Source organism: Strongylocentrotus purpuratus, unplaced genomic scaffold (assembly GCF_000002235.5).
Source record: "Strongylocentrotus purpuratus isolate Spur 01 unplaced genomic scaffold, Spur_5.0 spur5_scaffold_11, whole genome shotgun sequence".
In the NCBI taxonomy this organism is placed as follows: Eukaryota; Metazoa; Echinodermata; class Echinoidea; order Camarodonta; family Strongylocentrotidae; genus Strongylocentrotus; species Strongylocentrotus purpuratus.
In genome coordinates, this window is record NW_022145596.1 from 16977965 (window position 1) to 16997606 (window position 19642).

The 19642-nt window shown below is 36.7% G+C and overlaps 1 protein-coding gene across 1 annotated transcript in view; it reads right to left on the reverse strand.

Annotated features, from left to right (window-relative positions):
- Positions 1 to 17487, reverse strand: part of LOC100890712 (pirin-like) — a 70715-nt gene extending 53228 nt beyond the window's left edge. Inside the window, exons 1-6 of the mRNA XM_030980827.1 lie at positions 16876 to 17487; positions 15650 to 15742; positions 14932 to 15012; positions 13753 to 13959; positions 6193 to 6322; positions 825 to 907 (exon numbers count right to left, since the gene is read on the reverse strand). Coding sequence (XP_030836687.1) covers positions 825 to 907; positions 6193 to 6322; positions 13753 to 13959; positions 14932 to 15012; positions 15650 to 15742; positions 16876 to 17055 — 774 coding nt within the window. The 5' untranslated portion in view covers positions 17056 to 17487. The remainder of the gene's footprint in view (positions 1 to 824; positions 908 to 6192; positions 6323 to 13752; positions 13960 to 14931; positions 15013 to 15649; positions 15743 to 16875) is intronic.
- Between the last annotated feature and the right edge of the window lie 2155 nt (positions 17488 to 19642).

The window sequence follows — 19642 nt, forward strand, 5'->3', positions numbered from 1 at the left end:
TTTTGAAGTAAGGAAGATGGTAATACCACTACCACCCATTCTGTAATGATAACTGTGTATAAAAACGTATCCTTGGATCATGAGCTGAGAGCGTGAAGGGTGTTAGCTTTGTTTTTAAGTATGTAAATTAATGAACCCTTTACCTACTGGAACCGTGTAGTTTCTGTATTAAACCTATTGGGAATATGACAATTCAGTGGTCAAGGGGTTCACATCCTGTGGAGGTGTCGTGGTATAGTGGTTCATTCACTTGACTCTCAATTCAAGGGTCAAGGTTCAAATCCCACCCTGACACTGACGTCCTATGGCAAGATATTAATCCACTTTTGCCACTCTCCACCCAGGTGTATATGGGTACCTGATATGCCAAAGCGCTACACAATTGGCTGCCAGCTATGACCTAAAAAAAGAAAAATGTTGTATTGCCCTTTAGGTGCCAAAACATGGGTCGGTTGGTCAGAATTCTTTTTCTTTTTTAAAACGTTTTTTCTTCTCAATTTTGAATGCTTTAATAATTTTTTTTTAAGCCATCCGTAATTTCAAGATTTGGGTCGGTCGGAAAGGGCAATACAACATTATTTTAGGGGGCCTAATATTGCGCTTTATAAGAAGCCACCATTATTATTCTTATTATTCGGCCCTTTGTAGATGACATCATTGATGCAATCGGTCTATGATTCTCAAAAAAAGAAGAAAAAAAAATGGGAAAAAAAAAAAAGGAACACAGACCAATAAAATATATAAAAAACAAATAAATAAAAGAGTAAACAAGAAAGAAAAAGATTAAAAAGTTCAAAAAATAAACAAAACTTTATTCAACATACCTTGTTGCTTGCTTCAACTGATATTCCGTCGCCCAAGACAAGAATCTGATGTTTGGTACCCTCCTTCACATTCTTTTCTGGACCTGTAATGAACATTAATGACATCAAATTAAAGTGGGAATTGGAAAGATTTTCAGATGAAACATATTAATACTTAGATGCACAGCCTTTCCTACACATTTAAGGTGAAAACCAATACATAAATAAAGTAAACTAGATAATAAATGGAAAATGGAAATGGAATTCCTTGAATCATGACCTAAGATCCAGTTCTACAATTACCAGATTTAAATCAATGTATAAAAAAGTACTTTTCAATCCATGGTTGAGTAAGTACTTCTCTTTCCCATCTTCTTTCTACTTTTATATCTTTCTGTCCTATGTTTCGCTCCTTTCTACTCTTTCTCTGTAACCTTCTTTATGGATGTGTGTGGGTGTTGATGTACGGGCGCGTACTTGTATTATTCAAGTCTTTTACTTGTTATTGTTAATTTATGTGTATTATTTTGTTATTGTTTGTTTGCAGGGCCCCGACTACATGCAGATTTCTTCTTCTTAGGGGTCCTAACCATTATATTGTATATTGTATATTGTATTTTCATTGTAAATTGTTTTTATACTGTTTTTATACTGGTTGAATAAATGAAATGAAATGAACAAAAATAAAATGTAACAATTAGAAAGAATCAGAATATTAAACATATATAATTAATAAGAAAATCCACCCTGATATCAAGTTTTGATAAAAATTAAGACTAAAAAAATCTTTATGAAAGGAATGTCACTTTTCTCTCCGGTTTTATATATTTTTGTTTGAATTACATGTATTATTTACTCTTTTTTTTTTAAACAATGTGTTGTACAAATAAATTTTAGCATTTCTGTGCTTATCCACATTCATGTACATTGAAAAGGATAATGAGTTCTGAAAAATTCATTAACCAGCATGACTTTTCACTTTCAACTACCGGTACATTAAATCTGACATATAAAATACATCACTAGCTAAATTGTGGTTATGATACATAAAATATTTCATTGGGTAGACTTCGTAAATCAACAGCTCGTTTTACCCTAGCCTGTCAACAAAAACACCCAACATTATCCGTCAAATTATGAAATCATAAACCATGTCTAATGATTCTTGAGAGATCAGCGTCACCTACCCCCTGTTCAGTCGAGCGAAATTCATCGCATAGCTAAATGAAAACCATATACTGTAGCTACACGAGAAGTAATTATCAGGTTTTATTTTCTCGTCTGAATGTTGTATAAAAAACTTTGTATGAAGAATGTTATAAAGCAAAAAGCATTTTTGAGCATCATCTCACACACACAAAATATTAGATAAATCATAATCAGGGTTCTGTTCTCACTGAAAGTTGTATCGTACGAAAACCATATTACTGGGCAGAGCTTGTCGTTGATATGCGCACCGATGATTGGCCAGCTGTAATGTCAACTGATCTTTTCAAATTTCTTAACTTATGCAACGTTTCTTTATACGATGTTATTATCCAGTGTGTACGCCCCTTTCGCTATATGATGATTCTTTATAGAACGTTTCTTTATACAATGTTATTAACCAGTGTGTACACTCCTTTGGATATATGATTCTTTCTATGTTTCTTTATACGATGTTATTAACAAGTGTGTGCGCCCCTTTGGCTGTATGATTCTTTATACATTTCTTTAAATGCTGTTATTATCCTGTGTGCACACCCCTTTCACAATACAATATTCAACAAAGTTCCCCATATAAGTTTCATATACATTTTCTCTAGTCTGAACAGGGCCACTAATTGTGAAGCAAACATCCCCCACATGGAATTGATATTAGGGATAAATATGGCCCACATCTCGTTTTACCAGTACAGGCCCAAAATGAACTGATTAATTTATAAGATGAAAATAGCTGATGAAGTGCAATGATGCTCGTTTCCTGGAATACCGTTACGTTGTGTTCGTCTTTGTAAGGTATCATCTAACGTCAATCACTTCTATTTAAAGACTGATGAGGATGAAAGACGGCTTGATATTTATGGAAGAAGAAAAAATGATTGTTAAGTGAAGTGATGTGACACTGTGGAAAGTTTTAAGATGACGTGCAAGAATGATGACGTACTGTTCTGATATGGACTGGGTTTGATCGGAATCACACCGAGCAGTCACTTCTATTTAGGCCTGTTTTCATCAGACAAAAGTTGTAAAATAACCTGCTATTTTAACTAGCCCAATCTTAAATTATCCAGCTAATTTGCGTCTTCATCAGCCTGCAGTTGCAAGTAGCGGGCTATTTGGTAAAGAAAAATATCCTGAGAAATGTTGGTCTTGTTTCTAAAATAACCCGCTATTTGGGAAATAGTGGGCTAATCGCGCCCATTTTCATCTACTTTGTGATGAGCGTATCGGTCTGATGAAGATGCAATTTGAAGCTTCGGGATAATGTCCTGAGTATAAAAATAGCAGGTTATTTTGCAACTTCGGTCTGATGAGGACAGGCCTTTTGAGGATTGACGTGGATCAAAGGATGGTTTAATAATCTTAGAAGTTGAAGTGATGATGAAAGGATGTTGTGAAGCCCCAATGACGTAAGATTTCTGTTTAAAGGGACTTTGTAACATTGTTCAGATGAGAGATAGTGGTGCTAAGGTAGTGACTTCAATGCTAGATGTACAATTAAAGATAATCTGAAAATTTGAGTGAAAACGGATCATTATTCATGGTACAAATTGGTAAAAACTGATCTGATCGATTTCTTAATTCTCCCAACTATATTATTCTACTTCTATTCTGCTACTTGTCAAAGCCTGTTCAGCATCAAGACAAGGACAATTTAATTACATTTTAGGTGAATGTAAATCGTCACAAAGCAATAAAATGGCTCTACATTCCATTCCAGACAGTTGAGTGTTGACAGATTTTTATAGCCTGTTTTATGTATTTTTCTCATGGAAAAACGGTTGGGAAAATTCAAAAATGGTTGGGAGAATTTACTGTTAATCACTGTTAGAGGGTGCCTCACATCGACGCCTTCAAAGAAAACCATAGATATCTTTGTGGTTTGAGAATTTGTTCAGGATTTTTTGCATGTCAGAGGGTTAGTATAGTAGAAGGAATATAGTAAGTAACATTTTATACAAAAATTAAGCATTTTTTTTCATCAACCTTCAACAATGTTACCGAGTCACTTTAAGATTTTATACATGCACGAGAGTGGGTAAGAAATTCTGCTGTAATTCCCTTTTTTTTTGCAAAGAAGTAAACCTCTGGTTTTAGACATAACTGGTCCTGATCAGGTTTAAAGCCAAGCAAACATTTCTATTTCAGGATTGTTGATGAGCATGAGAGATGGTTTGATATCTTTTTGGAGGATATGCTGTTATAAAATTATGTTGATACCCCTTAAATTGAGGTATGGGTGTGGGTCTTGGGTTTTGTTATTATGGCTTTGTTTTTCAGAGTAGCAAGCTACTGTAACTGGTTTTGATTGGGTTAGTACCAAAGATTCACTTCTCTTCAGAACTGATGCGGAACAAAGATGGTGTGGTATTTTTGGAAGATGATGCGATCCTCAAAAGGTGTTGTGAAGTGCTTACATGATGTTTTTGACGTGATGCTCTTCATAATGATGGGTCTAGAGTTCTGCTGTATTGCCTAGTTTTTCAGAGAAGCAAGCAACTGTTCCAGTAATAACTGGTTTTGATTGCCTTATATCAAACACTCACTTTCAGGAGGATTTTAGGAATGATGAGGGTCAAAGATGGTTAGATATTTTTGTAAGATGATACAATCCTAATTTGCTGTGGTGTACGAACGTGTTGCTCTCTAGGAGTGCAGATGTAGAGTACAGCTGCATTGGCTAGTTTTTCAAGGAAGTCAACTGCTGTTCTGGTAATAAATGGTTTTGATCAGATTGAAGACAAGCAATCACTTCTACTTTGGGATTGATAAGGATGACAGATGGTTTAATAATCATAGAAGTTGACGTGATGATGAAAGGATGTTGTGATGTGTCCATGTCTTTATGAAGATGTTTGAGTGTGGGTTTGAAGTTTTGCTGTATTGCCTAGTTTTTCTCAAAGGAGGATATCACTGTTCTAGTTATACCTGGTCCTGATCAGGTTTACAGCCAAGCAAAAATGTCTATTTCATAATCATAGAAGTTGAAGTGATCATGAAAGGATGTTGTGATATGTTTATGTGATCATCTTTACGATGATGTTTGAGTGTGGGTTTGACGTTGAGCTCTATAGCCTCGTTTTTTCAAAGAAGGATATCACTGTTCTAGCTTTACGTGGTTCTGATCAGGTCTACAGCCAAGCAAAGACGTCTATTTTAGGATTGTTGATGAGGATGAAAGATGATTTGATATTTTGGGAAGATGAAAAATGATCATTAAACCATGATGTGATGCACCGATGTGATCATTTTAAAGATGACGGGCCTAAGTGGGTCTGCAGTCTGCTGCACTGCCCAGTTTTTCACAGAAGTGATGGTACTGTTCTGGTAATAATTCGTTTTAATCAGGCTAATGACTGACAAGCAATCATTTCTATTTTTGGATTGATGGGGATGAAGATTTGGATTTGGTTTTGGTTTTTGGTTAATCCGTGCAACATACGCATAACCAAAGTGTGAGGAGAACTTTGGTCTGTTTCGCGAACACTAGTGGGCGCTGACCATTAATCAAGTCCATTCGTTTACGTGCAGTGGTCCAAAAGAAGTCGTAGATGGCGTTAACCAGTATTTGCCATGCTACACCCCCTTTAATAGATGATGTGATCATAAAATGGTCTTTAAGAGGATATAAGGGGATGGGTCTGAACCTGACGCGAAATGTTATAAGTACAACTAAGGGCGCGTTCATGCTTGATTTTGAAGGCAGAATGAGCGATTTGTAACGCTCATCGTAAACGCTCATCGTAATCGCAGTTCCACGGTGCACTGTTCATGCTCACTTCTCCAGGCAATTCTCCTTGGGTGGCCTTCAGCTGGATTCGCAAACCTGTGTGCGCATGCTACGTAGACCCACTAGAGGTCTGTGCGTTGACCCCATTTAAACGCGTTTACAAATTGTAAACGCATCTTTTTGTGTGTTTACGATCGGCGATCGTGATCGCCGTTTTTCGGTGATTCTACAAAAGTGAGCATGAACGCAATTGTGTTTTAAACTAAACGCGTAACAGATGCCTGATTCTGGCCGTCAAAATCAAGCATGAACGCGCCCCAAAACCAACAGGTGATTAAACTAAATAAAAACCCTGCACCTAAGAAGAAAGAAAGTCACACACATTTGTGGATGATTAGCACTCTATAACAGTTAATAGTCATGAATTTTACAGGGATTAGAAGCCCAAATACTGACCAACGTTAGCTTTCCCTGAGAGTATATAGATGAATGCATTCCAGCCTTGGGGTATCACCTGACTAATGGATGCCTTCTCTTCCAACTCAACATCCAGGAAGAGCGTTGGAGTACGGGTGGTGACACTGGACTGCATCATTAAAAGAGAAAGGAGACGAGATGGTAAATGAAAGATGATACAGATGATAGTGATATCAATAATTATATGACATGTATATATGGTAAAGGCCACAGACAACTCTATGAACTAAAACTAAAGGAAACAAAAAGAGGCAAACGATAGATGACATAAGAGAATATTTTTGTCACACTCTCTTACTTGAGCCACCAGTAAACCTGGAAAACATAAATTTCTATATGGAAAGGTTTAATAGGTAGTGTCTTCTAGTGATCATGTAGAGTGAAACTTATTGAAAGAAATGAACAATGAAACAAGGAAGAACTTGATTAACTTTAAAAAGAAAGCTAAGTACTGGTTGGATTAAAACACTCACATGGAGGGAAAACAAAGACAACCCTGTACTGTAGCTGCCCCCCTACTGAGCCTATGTAGACTTCATTCTCTAATCTCTATGCACTTTAAAGCATATATATCTATTAAAAGTGTCAAATCAAAGTATGTTCTTGCAGACGAATATAAGTTTGCATATAATAAGGCAACTTTTTGATACACATTTCATGAACTGCACAATTGAATCATTATGCTGCCACTTTTTTCTTCAAAATCAGATTATCAAGAATTCTACTTTCGTAACAGGTTTCTACAATTTTTATGTTTATTTTGTATGACTGAACACAATCAAATCCCACCAGTCCTCGGGGCAGGATTAGTTGAATTAATTCTATATTTGAACCTGTGTCATTATCAAGGTCTTAATCTACTCACTGTAATAATGCTTGTAGCAATATTGGTATTTAATAGCAGCTATTACTATTCATCTGCATGTTCTTTGGAGTCAGTACTTCAAACAGAGAGAAGGAATGGGATGATCCGATGAATATGATGAAACATAGGAGAAAGGGATTACTCTGGCAAATTCTACAAAAGAACGGCTTTCTTTTATTTTCATTACTCGTTTTGTTAACCGTTTCAACTGTTTCGTCTAGTTTATCAAACAAACACATCAACAGTTTAAAGCTTTATATAGGATCACATGTCACTTCATGACCTGGGGGGTGTTTCACAAAGACTAAGATCGACTTTAAGTTGGACTTGACTATGGCAGGCCATTCATGCCACTCATTGGTCTCTCAATTATGATCTTTAGATAATATTTTTTCCTTCAATAATGAATTATCAAAAAATATAAATTCTGTAGATTTGTGACCATGATTTGTTTTTCCCTTGAGGGACCAATGCCAGTACCCGGTTAGAGCAAACAGTGGCATGAACTGCCTGCCATAGTTAAGTCCAACTTAAAGTCGATCTTAGTCTTTGTGAAACACCCCCTGATGTGATATGGATTTCAATTCACATATTACCATCCAGATTGTCTACTTCTTAATTTAGAAATCCATCAATCATTTCGGCTGTTCAGTGCCAGAAGGGCATTACACCAATGTTTAGGGACATCCTTCTGGTTTCCCAACTGTCAATTACTGTACAAGAAGCTCAAGAATTTATATGTCGGATCAAACCATTCAGTAGTTTCTTTTGAAAATGTGTTATTTATGAATAACATTTTCAAAGGAGTTGCAGTACAGAAGCAGAAGACAAATGCTAAGACAATTGCACATGGTTACATATGTAGCTTCTTCAGTTAATCATACTGACTGATATCTTGAATGAAATATCTTTACCTCAGCTGTTTATTCAACAACATAGTGATAAAGATACTGTACTTAATGACAAAATTGCCAATATTTTTGTTAATCAGAGAAAGGGACTACAGTTGTATAACCATTTTTTATGTGAATAGTTCGGAATGTCCCCTTTCAAAACTGATATTAAATCAAAATGATGAAAAAGAAGTCAGCATTATCAAACAACTCATAATCCACTGGAAATAAGTGATTTCCTGGAGTTTTTGTCATGACATGTCCTCAGGATGGGCTTAGAACACACAAGTACAGGCCGACAGCACTGGCTTCGGAAAGGGTGTTTGAAACCTGACCGCACTCCCCACCCCTCCGACCCTTCACCCCCGTGTCACGACCTTTCCCACTGGCACTTCCAGTTTGTGTCATGGAGAGGGGGAATTATGTCCTTTGAAGCAAAGCATTCACATTAACTTGGCATCACTATCGATTTGACTAAATAGAAACATGCCCTTTCTGAAACAAACACATACATAACCGAAATATTCAAAATCTTGCAAGCTTCAAATTTCAGTCTTTGATTCGAACATCAGTCACATTTCTTTTCCAGGTAGCTTCTTATTTAATAGAAAATATGGAAATGATTTATTAGATTACACCACGACCTCGGGAGGAAAATAAATGCAAGATGTTAAAAACAACTTTCTGCGGTAATCAACACATCCACGAGGTGACGAGGGCGCTACTAAAACAAATAAAAGATGGATTCGGCGCTCTATTGATGATTACCGTAATTCATTGTTTCAAATTATACCCGCAAGCCATCATATGCTACAAATTAGCAGAGTGTACGATGGTTGTAGTTATTTTAATTTGTTATCCCAGAAAGTGAGAAAGCTTATTAAACCTGTTTCCGTTCTGTGTGTGTGTGCCATTGCTTAGTTTGATCGATTCCAGAAAAGGTCTCTATAAACCGAGAGTTCTGGCCATTCAAATTAACCGTAAATCCTGTTACAAAAAAGATATCTGATACCCTGGGCATTGAGTTATCTCTAAAGACTATTAATGAAAGGGTATTTGATTCTTTTAGATGTTCAGCCTGTTTGAGGTACTTCCTTTTTTCTATTCACAACTTTTTTCTTCTAGAATAATATTCAACAACATTAATGAACTACAATTCCTGTTTATGATATTGATGTGTTACCTGTTTAATTCTCTACTAACTGAGGGCAGAAAGAAATTCTTAATTAATGCTTGAGGTTTCAAAATAGAAAAGAAACAAAAAAATATAAAAACAGAAAAAAGCAAAATATTCATTCAAAAGTATGTTTTATGTAATCAAAATTTAATTGCAAATTTACTGTAAACTTTAATAAAATTTGTAATTGGCAAATTAGCTGTGTTAATGGTCTTGCAAAATTATAAGTTTACCATTCCAATCTCAATGTAGAATGTAAAACTGATTGTTACTGAAGTGTTTACCATACATTGCCAACAATTACCAGAATTGAGAAGATGAATCTTCCAGCACAATTTTGCATGTGAATAACAATTTCATTTTATTTTACATTAAACTATCAAATGACAGGAACATAAACCACAAACAGGTAATGCATATTGTCAAGGAAATAGAAATGAGATTACAAGGTTGACAAGAGACAGAGCTGGCAGTGCTGCATAAGTTTCTGATCTACAAAAGGGTCACAGGCGGTCACCATCCACCCAACACCGCCCTCTTTTGACAGACTGAACTGATGCGACTGACCAGGTGTTACTTGTTGAGCTCCCAATCGTTCTCTAACCCTCCCGTCCGTCCGTCCGACATCAATATTTTGACACAAGTACCCTATAGATCCTGGAGGGCTGGCGACATGGAATTAAGAAGTCCCGAGAGGGCGATGCTAAATTGGTGGATTACCCAAGATGAAATTTATTTCTCTCAATATCTCTTTTATTATTTGGCGGTGGTGGAGTTGATTTCAAGGTATCCAATCCTTGGGTGGTACTGACTCAATTATAGGCTTGGATTGCGAGACATGTTAGGAGGAGGGATTAGAAAGAGGAACTGTCCTCTTTGTTAAAAGGAAGAGGCTCTTGGGAATGATGCTCAGGTGTACCTGATGATGGTTGTTAAGGTATTCCAGAGGTCTACTTTATATATATAAATGGATTCAAGATTCAGAGCTTAAATTCATAAATTGACAGCATTAAGCAGAGGTGGATAATTTTCATTTTTCCCTCCAAATTTAAGACCTTTAAGCTTTACAGAATAATAATAATAATAATAGCTCACATTTATAATGCGCCTAATACTTTGTTTCTAGGCGCGGAACATATTATTACCCCAGTCATCGGATTCAGGCTTACCCGCAACACAATGTATGCACATTTTCCACTCCCTGCGGAGCATTCCAGCTAGTCGCCATTTTACAAGCACCACTTGCTAATCCAACCACATTAACTTTCGCATCCTACCGAGTACGCATTTTAACACCTGGGTGGAGAGTGGCAAATGTAGATCAATGTCTTGCCAAAGGACATTAGTGCCGTGGCGGGACTTGAACCGCAGGACTTGAACCGCGGACCTTGTGATCCACAGTCCGGTGACATATCCAATCGATCATGACACCTCTACCTCTAGAATAACTTCATCTCTAAAATGTGTATGCTGAACTTGTATGATTCACAACAAGAAATTGGGGAAGACCTGAATATGTCCAATAAGTAATTCAAGGCCTCTTAGAACTCTACAATTCTTTCATTTGAATGTAATATGAAGATATATGAGGAAAAAAACATGTGTCAACTGACTTCAAACAACGTCAATTTGTAAATCCCCATGGTAACTTAATATACAGCTGTTATAAAAACAACATTTTTTTTAAATCACCAATTGATAAAAAATGAATATAAAAATGACAGAGTGATGATTCCCCCACATTATTTTTATTTCCTTCAATCAATTTTCACTTTACTATGAATATTAACCTAACTAATCATTTATATGTTACAGAGGGTTCATATAATGCATGGTGAGATTTTACAACTTATTTATTTATTATAATTTATAATGTAAAATTGGGGATCCTATATAATCTTACAATTGACTGTACACCTGTAAGTTGATTCTTATGTTACAGGGCCAGGCTATCAAATTTTTTCAATATTAAAGCGGGTCAGAGAAATAAAGACAATGAGACTTCAATGTTCCTACTTATAAATTGTATTGTTTGGAAGAAAATATATGTTTATTTGAATTGAATTGAATTGAAGGAAAATAGAATATAAGGGACAGGATATAGACAAGATGAAAAGTGACAGATTACATATATATAGGTGAAATTAGCAGGAAAGGCTGGAAACAAGGGAAGAAGCAAGCCCAGAGGAATACAGAGAAGATGAGGGAGAGATGAGGAGGGAAGGATGGAGAGGGAGAGAGAGAGAGAGAAAAAAAAAAGGGGAGAGGGAGAGAGAGATAAAGAGGGAGGGAGAGGGAGGGAGAGGGAGGGAGAGGGAGAGAGAGATAAAGAGGGAGGGAGAGAATGAGGGAGAGAGACAGTGAGGGCTCCCTGCTCAATCACTTGCCCTTTTCTCAATCAAAGATAAAATTTAGGTCAGTAGATGGCGCTATGCAATATAGAATGTGTGATAATGTAGACCAGGGACCCGTTTCACAAAGCCTTTTTTCAATGACAAATGGCAAAAATCAGTGACAAATCTGCTGACAACCAATCAAAAGCAAAGATTTCACTAGCATCCATACAAAAACTGTCACAAAGCCTTTTTTCAATGACAAATGACAAAATTCAGTGATAAATCTGCTGATAACCAATCAGAAGTAAGGATTTCTCAAGCTTATAACAAAAACTGTAATTTGTCACTGATGACAAGTATTGTGAAATAGGGCCCAAGGCAGATCGAGTGGTTTAAGGCACTTGACTGGAGATGCGAAGGTCGAGGGTTCGAATCCCGACACGGCACTAATATCCTTTGGCAAGATATTAACCTGCACTTGCTACTCTCCACCCAGGTGTTAAATGGGTACCCGGTAGGATGCGACCGTCATTGTTGGTCAAACAGCTTGTGAGCGTCAAGTAACGCCCGGCTGGAATGCTCCCCAGGGAGTGGAGATTGTGCACACAGTGTGTGCGGGCAAGCACTGAATCCAATGACCGGGTAATAGTATATATTTGTAAAGCGCTTAGAGACATTTGTATTAAGCGCTATATAAAAATTAAATATTATAAAAATTAAATATTATTATTATTATTTAAAATAAATCAAAGAAATCTGGTTGTATAAGAAAAATAAAGAATATGACACATTGAATTATTACACAGTTAACCACAGTGAATTATTACACATTGAATTATTACATTAAATTATTACACAGTGAACAACGTTTCACTGATGAAACTATTACTATCACAGATAAGGTTCAAGATTTATAATCATATGTACACTAAATGATAAATAATGGGAACATGAACAATGAACATTGTATTTAAAAGGATAACAACAATTTTTCCTGCTGGACTTAAATCCCTGACCTTTATTGAGCTTTCAGTTGATTCATAGTAAGAAATTATTGTGATCCTAAATTTCAATAACAAGCTAGAGTTTTCTCCGTAAATCATTAAAAAAATTCTCTGTATTCATTCTGATAAAATGCTAATAAACCGTAAAACTCAGAAAACAATTCACAGATTAAGATGAAGAACAACAGAATACATGAGATACTGATATCTGTAACAATAAATTACAAAAATTCCAAAGAAAACATGAAATCCCTTTCAGCACTCCTCTTTTAAATACATATTAGTAAGGACAAAAGTTCACTTGGAAAATCTCAGACTTCTACAACAGAAATGAAACTATATGCAATGAATTTGCATCTACTTAAGCATCAAATGAAAACACACAATTTAATGAAGAATTTATATTCTTTACAAAAATGCTCAAGGTACACTGTACATTATGCACAAAATTTTGCAGCGAAAAGATATACCACTTTCACTACCAACAAACACAACAAAAAATCCACCTCTTGGAGTGTGTTTTTTAAAATAAATTCAGCAAAAATGTCACCGATTTTTACAGTGTAAATCAACACTTCGGTACGATGCAGGTTTTTCATCATGTGACTCTCTTCGGCTCTGTGCGATCTCGTGCAGAGTAGCGACAAGTTGCGTATGCACAATACCCACCGTACGAACAAATATTGACGGTTATAATGGGTTTTTTTCAGCAGTGTAAATGGTAGTCCAAACACTCTATGATTTTTCGAAATGTAGTTTGGGATGTGTAAATGGGCCTATTACTTATAGTGACCTTTGTTGCATGCAGCTTTTCCCTTTTCCCTTACAATGAACTTTAACTTTTTGTTTTTGTCTTGTCTTTCTGTTGATGCCCAATTGTTAATCAACAAGTGAGTTGATTATTATGGCACCTTAAAGGAGGTGTAGCATGACGAGACTACGTGTCTTTCCATGGCCTGACTCAGTGCCAATCGGGTATAATACAACTACGGAAGACGTGACCGCAGAATTCATGTGCGTGCAACATACGCAAAACCGATTCGTGAGGAGAACTTTGGTCTGTTTCGCGAAGGCTAGCCCACGCTGACCGTTAATCAAGTCCATTCGTTTACGTGCAGTTGTCCAAAAGAAGTCGTAGATGGCGTTAACCAGTATTTGCCATGCTACACCCAATTTAATGTGTCTCCTGTTAACCTGTTCTGCATTGTCCTTCTAAATACAAGTACAGATTTCTACAACAAAAAGATAAGATAATTTTCCTTACCTTTTTACCCAAGGCTTCCCCTGCAATCACTCTGACCCTGGCACCCCCTTCACTTTCAAATGGAATGTCCTCTTTCTTTATGTCCTGGTAACTGGGCTCTACCATCTTATCTCCTGAGGTAAGATTTATCCAGAGCTGAAGGCCGTAGCAACTCTCCTCACCCGATGGCATTTCAGTATGGACAAAACCCCTGCCTGCAGTCAACCACTGCAACACCACAGATATGAACCAAAAATAATGATAATAATAATAATAATAATAATAATAGCCTAATAGTCCACTCCAAATTTTATTAAACCGAAACAGAAATTCTTTTTGCCCAATTGATCGTGAGCCCGGCAGCCACTGAGCAGTGCCAGATCGACGTTGCTCTATCCCTTATTGTTGAACGCCAAACAAGGTAGCAACAACTCCCATCTTTTAATGTCTTTTGGTATGACACGACCATGATGCATATGATTTTCTATATATTTTATTTCTTTACATTAATGAAGCACAATTTTGATATACGCACACCTGCCAAATTTTCACAGACAAACTTAGGAAACTCTCAAGGCAAAATTAGGAATACACTCTATTTTGTATACTTTTCACACAGAATACTTCAGAAAAAGAAAGGATTTTAAAGGTTCAAAACAGTAGCTCGAAGACCAAAAATAGGAATGGTTGGCAGCTATGTATATGACTAAAGCCAACTACCTGCTTAATGCCAAGGTGTGAACAGAGCAAACCCATAAACAAAATTATAGAATGTTAAGCACACAAATCGTCCTTTGTAACATGATAGATTACATGCCCTAAGCCCAAGGACTTTACTTTCAAATTCAACATTCTGTTTTGAAAGATAAAATGGGGGGGGGGGGGGGCGCTCAATTCTGAAATATTTCTGACATAAGTTTTAGAAGGAGTGATCTCGCAAGGAGTTTTGACATTTTGACATGCTAATTCACAGGTTCTGTGTAGGGTTAGGGTTAGGGTTGTCAAGCCTATCACAGCCATCGCCTCTTGATAAAGTCACCATAGATTTTCATTTTAAAAGGCAAATACAGTCAAGTATTTTGAAGAGCCTTATACAGCTACTATTGCCCTGGTTGGTCTTAGCATTCATGATTCATTGTAAGCTTCAGTTTGATAAACAAAAAATTATTCTATAATTTGTTAATATAAAACGTACATTACCTGCAAATCACCATCTTGTAAAGATCCCTTGTTACCCTGAAAGTCCTCATAATCTAGACAGCCCTTTAGGATATATGTCACCTGAAATATGATGAAAACAGAAAGAAGGATATTAAAACTAGTATGCATACTGTTCTGAATTCATAATTATCACAATTATGTGTACCATTTCCAGAAAGTGTCTTCCTTGTCCTTCCCCTTCCTTCCTCTTACTTTCCTCTTCTCATCCTCCTTTCTACTCTTCCTCCTCTTCTCTTCTACTCCCTCTCTTTCATCCTTCTTTGTGTATTTCCTCGGTATCTTGAGGCCTATCTACACAGCAGAAGAGACCCATTTGAAAAAACATTAAATTTAAAAAACATTCGTTTACACTTCTGGAACCCCCCCCCCCCCCCCCCTCACCCCCAAAAAATATTCTGTATGTGTTTTCTTATTTGGGTGAGTAGTGCATATATAAATCTTATCGCTGCTGTGCTTGCAATAGCCATGTAAGCAAAAACCAGAGGATTTCACCATTGTTAAGAGAGTGTGCATTAAAATGCAAAAACTGGCAGTGTTTGGGTTAGCATTTAATTTCATCTTAACTCAAGGCGATTTTGATTCAGGTATTTACTCTTTATAATGGGTAGTTGCCTAAAAACTTCTGATGAAACATCAAAGTGTGACAAAAAGCCAGACGATTTGCACGCAGCGTAAATTCCTCTAAAATTATTCTTACCGTCTCATATCCTCTATGCGGGTGGTCTGGGAAGCCAGCTGGTTTCAAGACATCAAACTCATCCAGACGCAGGAATGGGTCCAAGTAATCAAACTATGGATGGTGATGTTGTGGAAGAAGAAGAAGAAGAAGAAGAAGAAGAAGAATGATAACAATGACAACAGCAACAACAATAATAAAACAAAACATAGCAGACCATTGAATTAGGCAACAACAGACCTATGAGCTGTAGCCTTTAAGTGTTCTTTTACTATTTTACGGCTTAAAAAAAAAACACCCCTAAAACCCCACTTTGTCCTGAATTCCTTCAAACAAACCAAAAGGATATTTACTAATCGAACATTTATAGATTTTAAAATAGAGTCATTGTTTATATTTTGCTAAATTTGTTGTTGTGTGTGTGCAGAATTCAGCTACAGAAACATCAAGTTCTTTATTAATTTGCTTGCTAAACTTAAAGAGGCACGTAAATTGTAGGATGCTAAGCTTCTACATAATATTAAATTTCATGGTATTACATCTAGCTTGCCCCAAATCCTTGATGAAATAATGTGATATTTTTCAATATTCTGTGATTACCGTATTTGCCGGCGTAAAGGCCGCAGTATTTTTGGAAGAGAAAATATCAAAAAGTTGGGGTGCGGCCTATGCGGCGAAAGAGTAAAAGAAAAAAAAAAAAGTAAGTCAAAACCAGCACGAATTTGCACGAATGGGACTACTAACAGTACAATAACTATACCACTATGGTACAGGACATTTCCACACATCTTACCAACAATTTTATCTTGCATTGTTGACATGAAGATGAAAATAAACCTCCAAAAACAACATGTGCCGATAGATCTTGATCTAACTTTGTGCCAATACATTGCAAAAGTAAAAGAAGGGCCCGTTTAACGGAGCTGCCGCGAAGCATCCAGCACGCGAAGTCGCTATTTTGAATCCATTTCAATACACAAGAGAGAGGCACAATGTATAGATCACAGAAAACTGCATGGGCTAGTATCAGTGCGAGATGGCCGAGTGGTCTAAGGCGGTGATTTTAGTCACATCAACATTTGAACGCAAGAGATCAAATCCCGTCTTCGACAAAAGTTTTTTTTTTTTTTTTTTTTTAAATGTCAAAATCGGGGGTGTGGCCTATATGGTGCTGCGGCCTTATCGCCGGCAAATACGGTATTGCAGATTAAATATTTAATCCAAAAGTACACACTTATCAAATATACCTCTTCACATCCAATGGTCCTCTGCACCTTGGCTCCAAGGCCTTCTTCTTCTTCTACACTCTCAATAAGTTTCACAACACGTCTCGCAGAACTTGAGGAATCATTTTCATCTGCTTTCTTGTCTTCCTTTGGTTTCTTCGTCTTGGCAAGAGACTTGGCACGGCTTCCCGTCTGACCCATTCAGCTGAGTTTGGCCAACCAAGTGTGAACTGGGTTTGGCCAATGGAGAGTGGCTGTAAAGGACAAAAAACACATGGAGAGTGACGTTTACAAATGCATCAGAAAAATGAACGTGAAATATTAAGAAATGGTATGCCATTTACAAGGGGCACAGCCAACCTTATCATTTTTGCAAAGTGGCAACAGCTTTTTTGTGTACATCGTGTGTATTTGCGTTTCCGGCAGATCCAACTGTACATCGTGAACTCTCTTCAATTCAGTCTCGTGAGAGGTCAGCATTTTCGTAATGTAAATCGCAGGTTAGCTCATTCTAATCAGGAACCCTTTGAAGGCAAGCAAAGGCAAAGCGCTATCACTCAAGAATCAAATTTCACTGACATTTTTGCTTGATTTATTGACCGATTTCAAAATGCTTTGTAGAGTCTAGATCTAGATTTTCTAGAAGTCTATTGTAGACCCTAGATCTAGATCTAATTTGTATGCATAGATTCTAGCCATAGGGTCTAGATCTAGATGTCTAGAAAGATTCAAAGAAGAGTCCTCTGCGAACTCTGAGTCTGAAGCCTAGTTTCCAAGGCTGTTTGGGGATTAGGAACGCAATTTAGGTTTTGTTTACATCACTCCTCACGCAGCTCAGCTCAGCTGAGCTCAGGGGTATGGGTGCCAATTTGATTGGCACCGATATTGCGATAAGGGCGAGGCCGTAGCTTCCGGGCCGATGATGCGTGATGTCTGATGAAAATTGCGCCGTCTGCATGGCAAATAAAATGCAATAACATTCTCTTTAAATAGGCTGGAATATCAAACTTACCCGATTTACAGTAGTCTATATGTTTCTAAAGTGTGTCTTGCCAATGTACATGTTCAGCCGTAAGTTCGTCTCCCTTTTAACACGTAATTTTACGTTTATTTTTGAGCTGTCAGAAGATGTTTGGTGCCTCGAACTTATGGTGGCTCGCAGAGAAAAAGAAAAAGAGGAAATTCCTAAAACACCTCCCTTTCGAAAATATATAAGTACTAGTAGCCGAATTTACAGGATTTATTGTCCGGAGGGCTAGGGCTCATACCTGTTACTTGATATAATATAAATATTCAAATTACATTCAGGGGCAGGACCTGTTTATGCTTAAAGTCTTTGCATACAACAGATCTCTGCTGTCCTCGATAGGCCTATTTTATTGGTTTTGTTTTGAATATTCAAGTGAAATCAGTATTCTGTACAAACTTGAAAAATAAACAATCAAGAAGAAGGTAAACACATGTTTTCCAATTCACAATAACATAAGTGTTTTTTCATTATTACGTACTACTGGATATGTGTCGAATGGCAGATCTATACTACATTAAATTAAGGTCAGCTTACTTGAATTATGTAATGCATATACGGCGGTGTGCCCCTTTAATGGATCCCTTTTTCGCAAAAAATCCCTTAACATGGTCCTACTTTTAAAGCCCCACTGTCCTACTTGTAGCTACTTGCTCCCTCTATATAGAAAACTTCCCCAATCGGTGCCTGTTGGTCCCCATGATGATCCTCTTTTTCTTATGTTAGTTGAGAGCTGAGCCACCTGTCAGTGACCTCGCTGTGTAGTCTAATCCCTTCTGGCCCAGTAGTATTGATGGTCTTTAACAAAAATACATGTACCATTAAGAACATGCTAATACCCGAAAAACATCAACAATTGTGAAAAATGGGTCTTTTTTCGAGAAACATGCCCCAAAATGATCCCTATTTATGGGTAGGGGTTTGAAGTTTTGAGTGGCACACCCCTGTCCAAACCAAATCTGAGTATCCCCCCCAGGGATATATCGGTCCATCACAACCAAAAACTGCCAGAATCCATATATCCACCTATTTTTTGAATATTTATAGGTCTAAATAAAAAAAGGGGCTAGAACAACAGCCAAAAAATGAAAAATCCCAAACAAACAAAACCCCAAAAAGAAGAAAACAAAACAAAACATATAAGCAGGAAATCAAAGGAAAATCATAGAAGGGAAAACACACACATAAACACGCACAAATACAACCCCCGAAAAAACAACAACAACAAAACCTATACTAAACCAAAGCAGAGCATTTAAAGCAAAGTAGAATAAAACAAACCAAACCAAACCAAAACAAACCAAAACAAAAACAGATAACAAACAAAGAAAACAAAACATGAACGTCATGTGTTAATTCAGCACATCCTTTAAATTGACACTAATCTTTTATTGTTCTATTTTTTTATGTTGTATTTTACCCGCAAAATTATATTTGCAATTTAATATGTAAGTAGGAGAGGGATGAATATATAGATATTACAAAAAGTCAAATAAAAATCACACCACACTAATAATGACCACGCCCCCACCACGCCCCTCGCTCCAAAGGAAAATTCTTTGTTTTTGTGTTTATTTTGTTCTTAAATTAAACTGGATTGAATAACTTTATAACTCATTCTTTCTGCTCATTATAAAATGAATAATTTGTTTTATATATATTTTTGTTATTGTGAATATTCTCTTTCATTAAAAACACTTGTGTGAATACAAATTCAAATAATTCTATGATCTCTTCTCTGAAATTGGCAACAAACTTTGC